This window comes from Nicotiana tabacum, chromosome 6 (genome assembly GCF_000715075.1).
Source record: "Nicotiana tabacum cultivar K326 chromosome 6, ASM71507v2, whole genome shotgun sequence".
NCBI classification, from domain to species: domain Eukaryota; kingdom Viridiplantae; phylum Streptophyta; class Magnoliopsida; order Solanales; family Solanaceae; genus Nicotiana; species Nicotiana tabacum.
In genome coordinates this window covers 187,617,773-187,627,686 of record NC_134085.1, presented here as the reverse complement: position 1 = coordinate 187,627,686, position 9,914 = coordinate 187,617,773, and the positions used below count along the sequence as shown (strand labels likewise).

Sequence of the window (9,914 nt, the reverse complement as noted above, 5' to 3'; positions counted from 1 at the left end):
GTGACAAGGTCACTGCCACAAGAAGTACAAAGTCCCAACAAGAATGCAAAATGATCAAACAATCCGTATGAATGGGCGATTTAACACTGTAATACTTGATATAATACGAAATAACAATATAAATTGAAGACAAAATAAAATATCAGGTTATTTCAAAATATTCCAGCATGCAAAAAGAGTATAAAGTTTATACACAAACCTTGGTGTTTTACCACAAAACAGTTCAATCACAACTTGGGGACGTTCGAATCGTCTACGCCGTAAACAAACCAAATCCGTCCACTTCCTCAAACACTTTCCCTTTGATTTTTCAAGGGTTTATATACCTTAAATACATAATCAAATATCTAAATAAGTTTAGTGATTTAACATGTCAAACTAAACATGATATTGGTGAAAATTACCCAAAAATGTGTGAAATAGAAATTCTGGACAGTATCATTATTTTGTGTAATGGCTCAGTTTTGAAGATATAACGGAGAAACTAGACTGTATAGTTTTAGTAAAAGTTGTAGATCTATATCTTAGCGTTTCCGAACATCTTGAATTACCACCATATCTATTTTGTACAGAAAGTTATGCTAAAATTACTAACAGTAGTACATGGAATATTTCTAAAACTGAAAACCTGGGCAGCACCTGCCCAGTACTTTCTGATCCCTTTTCGGGTTAATACCTGCAAAACTAGATTTTGGTTTCTTCATAAGAGTTATAGATCTATGAAATACCTTTCCAGAAAGTCTTGGATCACTTAAATCGAAGCTATGTACAAAAAGATATGTAGAAAATACTAATAGTTGTCTAGTGTAAAAACGAGTTTAGAAATTTACCACAAAAGAGATGAGCAACTTGATCCTCACCAAAAACGAATTTTGCTGGTTGATTTAGTAGAAATTTATGGTGGTTTCATGAAGTTTTCAGAGGCTAAGAAGGAGAGAGGATAGGTAGTTTTATTTTTTTGTCTTGCAAGAATGAAACAAGAGAGAAGGATATGGAAAAGTAAATCTTCTAAAGTAATATCTAAACTTTGGATAAATATGAAAAATGTGGCTGCCCAAACTACTAATATCTTTAGATAAATACAAAAGGTTGGCAGCCCAAAAACTTAACTATATAATGTATTTAATAAAAATTCATCAAAATAATATTAAGTGTTACACATAGCAACAACATGGAGCTTCTTTGTCAATATTAACACAACCTAAAATAAAAAAAATTCATATATTGTTAATTTCACGTTTAGGAAGTGCAAAGTAAAATATCTCCTCGTCATAAAAAATTTTCAATCAAGAATGCAAATATTATTAAAATTTTGAGGTGTTACACATATGCTTCTAAACTGTTATAGTCATCTAAAAAGCTTCCTTGCAATTGCTGAAGTGCCATCCTCTTAGCCCTTTTCAATGTGGTGTTATGTATATTCAATGAAAATTGATTTTTCAAATCTAGTTTCATATCTTTTATCTTGTACTTGGGTTTATTCTGCACCTTACTCCTGAAATATTCAGCTAAAGTTTTTGTTTTGGCTCTAGGATTCTCAAATACATCTTTACAGTTGTGCTTTGTCTTTAATGTTTTTATCTTAAAGCCAGGACCCTTCTTATCTTCAGAGATGAGGCATACAAAAGGGCAGCCTACTACACATCTATACTTTGTTCTTATTTTATCACTTTTTCTAAGCTTCAAAGGTTTGGAATTTGCAATAGCATAGAAGTTCATGTTTTTTTTTTTGACCTTTTCCAAGTCCTTAAATGTCATTGACTTATCAAGCTCTTTGTAGTGAGTAAGTTTATCATTAACTTCTTTACCCTTGTGCATCTTAAGTAGCTCTAATTCTTCAAAATCATATTCACCAGCATCTGAACCATAATCTGAACTTTTATCACTATCAGATTCACAATCAGTGCCTAATTCACACCAATATTGACCTGAAATTAGCTCTTTGTGGTCCCCCATATTGAAATATCTATGATATAGACACAAAAGAAAACATAGAGGGGCCACGTGAATAATTTAACAACTTTGACAATAAAATATTGAACATACAATAAATTACTGCATATAATATAGTGGAAAGAATAAAGCACATACTTTAAGAGATAAAGCACATGTTTTGTCGATTTCAAACCACAGTGGAAAGAAAAAAAACACCGTCTTTAAGAAGAAATGCACATGGTTCTGTCGATTTCAACAACCCAACCCTACTACACTATGATAAAATATGTGAAAAGGACACTTGCAGCCAAAGACGATGTAGACCTAGGGCACAAATTGACACCACATAAGAAAACAACAAAGATAACAAACAAAAAGAGTACCAGACCCACATGCAAACACTATACACTATGCCGCAGGATCAGAAATACCAGAACATGACAAAACCCTAGAAAATTACAAAAAAAATTTGAATAATCTCTTTGTCCGAGACAAAGACCCAATAAATAGAAGGGAAAATTATCTGAATATCTTCAGATGATCTTCAATTTGTGTTGTAAACCTTGCTCGATCGTATCATCCCCTCAACTCTCAAATCCCCTCTGTTAATGAAAGAACTATGTTTGGAAATGGGGTTTGGAGGTTGTGGTTACTGACTCTTTGCTTTTTTAGGTCCGCTTATTTGGATATCGGAGCAGGTTTATGTGGATCCGCTTATGTGGATGTCATGTCAGCTTATGTGGATGTCACGTCAGCTAAATAATGCTGATATGAAGGCTTGTGTGTTTAGTCGTTTGGTTGAAGGCATTAGTGGCCCAATTTGCTAATGTGGGGGATATTTTTGGTCCAATTTACTAACGGGGGACAAAAGTTTTCTATAACCAGTAGTTTAGGGATATTATTGGACCCTTTCCGTACTTAAAAAGACGCACACTTGGATGGTGCACCCCAGTTTTCTAATTGTTAATTACTACTCCCTTTTGTTCAATTTAGATGACACACTTTTCTTATTAGTCCGTTCAAAAAAGAATGACATATTTCAATAATTGAAAATAATTCAATTTTAAACTCTTCATTTTACCTATTTTACCCTTAACGAGAAACTTTTATAATCACACAAATGCTATGACCCCCACAAAGTTTTACTCCTTAAGCTTTTAAAACCACAAGTTTCAAAAGTTTTTTTTTTAAAACTTCGTACCGAAAGCACCCAAAAAGTCTGTCTGTACAAACGATCTAGGCCTGTATTCGGAGTTTCCCTGGGGTTGGTAAGGCGAAATGAGGCCACCCTAGCCCATTGAGTGCTCTACCTCGGGCCATCGACATCATACGCTCTACTGAAATAGATTTCGCGGAAAACCAGCTATATCCGATCTTGGTTGGCCTTTCACCCCTAGCCACAAGTCATCCATTGTCCTCCTTATTTTTGTCTAGGATAGAGAGAGTCTATGTTCACTATTTAGACTAAAATATTTAGTAGGTGTAAGAACAATATTTGGTTGAAGTTTTTAGAGTATATGAAAGTTAAACTTATCTTATTTTTAAAATATTCTGCCTATATATTTCAAATATTAAAGTTGATAGCCAAACCTACACGAAGGATATTGAACTCCGCTGAGCCAAGCAGCCAATGGTTTATTTTAGAGGACTGTGAAAGAGATAGCGAAAGGACAAGTGTCTGCTGCTGACCATACCCTGAAACTCACAGAGTAGCGAAGAATGGCCAAAGCATTGATGCTTAAACCCAATTGCAGTTTCGAAATCCTATCTATTGCGCTCTTCAATTCACCTCCAATTTCTACGCCATCTGCAGCCATGGCAATGTGCTCCACATTTTGTCCCCGGGTATCCACTCAGCTAAATTGTAAACCCTTCTCCTTTCCCCCAGCTAATAAACCCTCTAGCTTCTTTGTTTCATTCAAGGCTTTTTCTTCTCAAACTTCTGCTTCTACTCCCAAAGGTACATTCTTCTTTCTTTTGTTTTTTCCGTCCAATTTCGTTACACTTCTGTTTCTCTAGTTTGAACTTGTTTACCATTCTGTGAAGATTAATCTGTAAGTAGCGTTGGAGTTTAAGAAATTTATTATAAAATTCCTATTTGCTTTTCTGGAATAAGACATTATACCCTTTTGTTTATCTCCTCCACTAAGTGTCCAGAAAAGTAGACTATCTAGGACACAACTTGAATTTAAGTAAGCCACTAAGTTGTATATGAATCACCAATAGTCAAATTACATGAACTTGCTTATGCAAACTATACCGGCTGCTGCTTCTGGCTGTACTGTGATTATGTACCAATCTGGTAGATGTAGAAATGGACAGAGGAAGCTTTTTTCTACTTTTTTATTCGCTTGGTGGTTCTGGAGTGGGCACGAATCAATTTTAGATTTTGGTGTATTTTGTTAAGCATACTATACTTTCCTTGTTTTATATAATCTTAAGAAAAGACATCTTGTTATCGCAAGAAAAATTTAAGGTCTTTAAGACTTCTGGATATATAAAGCTCTGATATGTAAAAGCTGAACTATGGTGTTCAACAGGATGGGCTTTTAAAGTTGATTTGTCAGGGCTGCTTAGAGTTGAGTCTATTATGCAAAGCATTAAGATATCTGGGCATTTCTCTTGATCCTTGCACCTGAAAGCAAGAAGAAAGTATTCTGGCATCATTGCACCATGTTAAAACTGAAATAGGATGAACTTATTGATTATATCAGGATTTTGTCATTGTCAACAACCTGAATTTCCTCTTATAAGCTGTCGTTTTGCATTGAGTTATCTATTTCATATGCTATTTTACAACTGACAGGAAGTTTAGGTGTTGCATTTTGTCTGATTGGTGTTTTAGTTTGTTTGCAGCTGATGATACTCCAGCAAGCATTGGCTTTCTAGGTCTTGGGATTATGGGCTCCCCCATGGCACAAAATCTCATAAAAGCAGGGCACGTTACAAATGTTACTCGATAGACAAATTTAATGGAGTTCAATATTTTTCCACTTTGTACTACATGAATCACTGGAACAACATTTATTGCTATCTTCGTACTCATCATTGTAGTTCTTCCTTAACCAGCAGAATTATGATTATCATAAACTGGTGATCTTTCAGAAGCATATGTTGATAATGCAAAAGATGTTCAGAGCAGACACACCTTTTTGTCTGGAGCACTGAAACATGATTGTTATACTTGAACACCTTTTTTTTTTTTTTGAATAAATCGAATACAAACTCTTATCAATTTATTGTATTTGTCGTTCTCATGCTGCAGACGTGCTGTGACAGTTTGGAATAGGACCAAGAGCAAATGTGAACCCCTTATCTCCATGGGTGCAAAGTAAGTATATATATGCCAATTTTGCTTTAAACTGGACTTGTGTTCGGTTGAGATGGCATCCTGGAAATGTGGGTTTAAATTTATAAAATAAACCAACAATGACGCACCGTGCGAACTCTATGCTAATGCTTGTCTGGCCATGTATCAGATCTCGTAAAGTTTGTCAACTACTGTTACTTCTTGCGCTTATTGATAATTTGCATTTTGAAGTAACTTTGAGGTTTCTTTTCTGCAGATACAAGTCCTCCCCTGAGGAAGTTGCAGCATCTTGTGATGTCACATTTGCTATGCTTGCAGACCCTGAGAGTGCAGTGAGTTTTGAGTTTATTGTGTGCAATTTATTGTCTTTCTATATACTTGACAAGTCTAGTCAGCATCTTGATAGTAGTGCGGTATTTTTCCAGGTGGATGTTGCTTGTGGAAAATATGGAGCTGCAAAAGGAATGGGTCCAGGAAAAGGGTATGATTTGCTTCTTCTCTGCTCTGGAAACTGTAAAGTTTGGACTTTACTGTTGCATCTTTAGCACTGAATGACACGTATAGAATTCTGATTAGTGGTTGGAAGAAATTTTTTGTAAGCATAACAGGGTTTGGAAGTGATTCTAATCAAGAAGTGCAGCAAATGCTTTTTCCGATTTTGCTAATTCTAAAATGATTTACTAGAAAAACTGTTTTTCCCCGTGTTAGATCATAGATGTCTTGCTTAGTTATATCTGGAAGCGTGAGGTTATGATAGTTAATGATGCAAGAAATTGGAATGAGACGAAATGCAAAGTTGCCTGTACTTTAGAGGAACTACTTACAAGTTAAACCATGGTGACATATTCTAGGTCAATCTTTTATTCATATGTAAACAATAACAACAACAAACCCAGTGTAATCCCATAAGCGGGTCTGGGAGGGTAGTATGTACGCAGACCTTAACCCTACCTTATAAAGGTTTGTTCGTACCTAATGTTGGTAATTAAATTATCCTAGTGATTTTATATATTTGTTAAAATAGATATTGCATTTGATGGACACAAGTTTCTTTGGTTGCTTTTCTATGGCTTTCATACTGCTGTCTGAGTTTCATTTATAGCTTTGCACTCTGGTATATGTAAATGCAGTTATGTAGATGTTTCCACAGTTGACGGTGAAACTTCTAAACTGATCTGTGAGCATATCAGAGCTACTGGAGCTCATTTTTTGGAGGTAAAATTTTCCTTCTCCTGTTAAGCATTGTGCATATGAAAGCTATTACTTCCACTATACGACCCCACCGCTCTCCAGGGCCAAAAGAAAATGAAATAACAACAGAATATTGTCTTGTGTTACATCATGTTGAATAACATCCCATGTTTCTTCCAATTTGTCGAAAAGGCTCCAGTATCAGGGTCCAAGAAGCCAGCAGAAGATGGACAGCTAATATTTCTCACTGCAGGTGAAGCTTTTCCCTTCACTATATTTGAGTTATTGGCAATGAAATATGCATGTCATAAATATTGTTATATGTTCATAATAATGAAATTAGTTTGCCTTTATTCAGTCCGATCTTCTTCATTAATTTCATGATTAATGATCCTAATATAGATGCAACATCTAACTGCCCCCCTCCCCCTAACCCTAACCCTCACCCACACAAGACTGAATTTCTGAAGTTTGACCATAAGCTTGTTAGGTAACTCTTAGTTCACATTTTCTAAAAATTAATACCAGTTTCAGAAAACGAAGACGGGATTGACACTGTAAACTTAGAAGCATGACACAGATTAGGAAATTAGGAGGGAGCATCTGAAGATCACCCTTTAATTTGTTCTCCCTCCGTTCCATTTTATTTGGATTTATTTTTTGGCACTATTTCCTTACGAAACAATTTAACTTAAACTTTTCATTTTTGCTTAATGACATGCTTTTACCTACAAAAATGTTATGGCACGTTTAGGACCAACAGTTTCAAAAATCTTATATCGCACAAATGTTTTGACATGTTTAAGACCAAACGTTCCAAAAATCTTTATTTCTTTCTTAAATTTTGTGCCAGTTAAACTACGCACGAAGGCTTATCTAATATAGATTACTTGAACTTTATTCATAAATAGGACAACCTATTATTTGACAAACTGTTGATTTTAAAATTTTTCACATAATACCTTATCTATATAGCATACAATGAATTATAGCCACAAGCAATGCATGTACCTCTCTAATTTTGACAAAAATTGTTTAGTCCAGTTCTTGAGACTATCAAAGAACAAGAATTAAGTCCAAACCATGGCTGCAAACCTTTCAGGTGACAACGTGCTGTATGAAACAGTTGCTCCACTGTTGGATATCATGGGGAAGGTCTCATTCTGCCCTTCACTGAGCGATGCAACTCTTTGCACCTTCTAATATTTTCTCCCTTTATCTCAGTCAAGATTTTACCTCGGTGAAGTTGGTAATGGAGCTGCAATGAAACTTGTCGTCAATATGGTTATGGGAAGGTTCTATTTTTTAATTTTTTTCTCATCTCTTCATAGTTTTGTTCTATCTAACTAAAGCTAATGTCAACCTTTCTCTCACAAAAAAAAAAATTGCAGTATGATGGCCTCCTTTTCTGAAGGATTAGTACTTAGCGAGAAAGTTGGACTTGATCCAAGTGTATTAGTAGAGGTATTTCCTGATAAAACAGATAGCTTATTTTTGAGGCTGGCCCCTTGTAAATATGTTTCTTGCACCACTTTATCTTCTTGATTGTTTATAGATTATCTTGCACAATTTTCTTTTCTTTGCCTAGTCGCAAATAACTTGTCTAATGAAGAGAACAATACAACTAGAAACATGTTTTGTGCTCTCTAGGGTTTCTGAACTAGATTTTGGTAGGATTGTTGATGTTGATAACTTCCCAAAGAATTATCCTTTTAGATTTCCGAGGAAGATTGGAATTCCATGTCGATTGAAGTTGCTGAGACTTTACCTTTATTAGGATACGATTAGGCCAACAATAATATAAAAGGGAAAAGAAAAGGAAAGAGAGAGAGAGAGAGAGAGAGAGAGAGAGAGAGAGAGAGAGGTTGGTCCATGACCATGCTATTTGCTGAAAGCTGATACTTAAAAGGATGTTGAGCAGCATCTGTGAGGCTGTTGAGTATGGAAAAGTTATAGAGATAGTTACTTAGTGAAATGACTGAACTGGCTTAAAAATAGTATCACGAGTTTCCGGACAATGCATGGCATGAAAAAGATTTAAAATCGATAATTTCACCCTAGTAAAAGTAAAATGAGAACATATACATGAATCCTTAATTGACTTGCTGATATGAAATCAACTCATCTTCATTTTAATTTCAAGTACGTACAGAATTTACACAGGGTAAAGACTTCACAACTTTCTTTTTGCCTCTTATATGCACAGAGAACTTCATCCTTTCAATAATGACATCTTCAAAGGATTTCCTAGTATAAGATGCTCACAAGGTGCATTGAACTCAGAAATACGTCTAATATCTGTTACTAATTTTTTTCACCACGGTTATGCACAGGTGATCTCGCAGGGTGCTATTAGTGCTCCAATGTACGCCATGAAAGGTCCTTCAATGGTTAAATCTTTGTATCCAACAGCGTTTCCTCTGAAGCATCAGCAAAAGGTTTTCTAACATTCCAAGACTGCCTCCTATATGCAAACCTAAAGTTGCTTCTAACCGAAAAAAATATGCTTTTTTCAGGACCTTCGTCTAGCTCTGGGTTTGGCTGAATCTGTTTCACAACCCACTCCAATTGCTGCTGCAACTAATGAGCTTTACAAGGTTGCAAAATCTCATGGTCTAAGCGACCAGGACTTCTCTGCAGTAATTGAAGCATTGAAAGTGAAATTGCAACACCAAACTTAAAAAGCAGTCTTTCCTGGATGACCTATGGTATTTTCCTTCACAAAGCTCGGGTATAATATATCCACCATGATACGGTAAATTTTTTGGTTCACAATGTTTTCATTGTTAACCCATCTTTAAGGGTTTTACATGTATACCTCCTTTCACACCTTTATTATATCTTTCTGGGTATTGTTCAAACAATGTGATAATTTGTATCGGCTTCTTGTACAAGTAGTCGGATGAAGGCACTTGGGAGCTAGTTTCCCTATAATATTTGGATGTACAATGTATTAGACCTTTTAAGTGTATTGCCTTGAAGTTGTGTATGCTCCATATGGTTCCTCTCCATTCCCTCTGGGAAAGTCTTGACTCGATCCCATGTAATCTGAGTCATTCTACTATGTATAACAACAGTCAACTTTTTACTTAGGAAAAATTCAATAGAATACATTTTTATTTTGAAGTACTCATATGTTTGAATGCTTATGTATAGTCATGCTAGTGTGTCGATGGTGGAAAGTGCACATTATTTTTATCTTATACTCCTATGTTTTGTTGTTTAAGCTAGACTTTGATCGCAGCCAAGACTGAGAATGCACAAAAAAAGCATCGGGTATATATCAAATTTTGTTCTAACACACCCATATATTACCCCTAGATCGAACTGAAAAAACAGTTGTGCACTATAGAATCGTCATTTCTGTCATAGCACAACCCATTTATTACTCATTAGAGATTCATTAGATAAGTCTCACTTTTCTTATTTGTAATTAAGTACTTTGTATTCATGTTTTTAGCAGTTTTTAACTACAAGA

At 35.3% G+C, this 9,914-nt stretch overlaps 1 protein-coding gene across 1 annotated transcript; it reads left to right on the top strand.

The window, feature by feature from the left end:
- The first annotated feature begins 3,514 nt into the window (after positions 1 to 3,514).
- Positions 3,515 to 9,562, top strand: LOC107783419 (glyoxylate/succinic semialdehyde reductase 2, chloroplastic-like). The gene is made up of 12 exons (XM_016604386.2): positions 3,515 to 3,895; positions 4,792 to 4,873; positions 5,201 to 5,266; positions 5,502 to 5,577; positions 5,671 to 5,726; positions 6,376 to 6,460; positions 6,629 to 6,689; positions 7,539 to 7,591; positions 7,661 to 7,731; positions 7,828 to 7,900; positions 8,770 to 8,874; positions 8,953 to 9,562. Exons 1-12 carry the CDS (start codon positions 3,655 to 3,657, stop codon positions 9,115 to 9,117), a joined length of 1,134 nt encoding a protein of 377 aa, XP_016459872.1. The 5' UTR covers positions 3,515 to 3,654; the 3' UTR covers positions 9,118 to 9,562.
- The last annotated feature ends 352 nt before the right edge of the window (positions 9,563 to 9,914 follow it).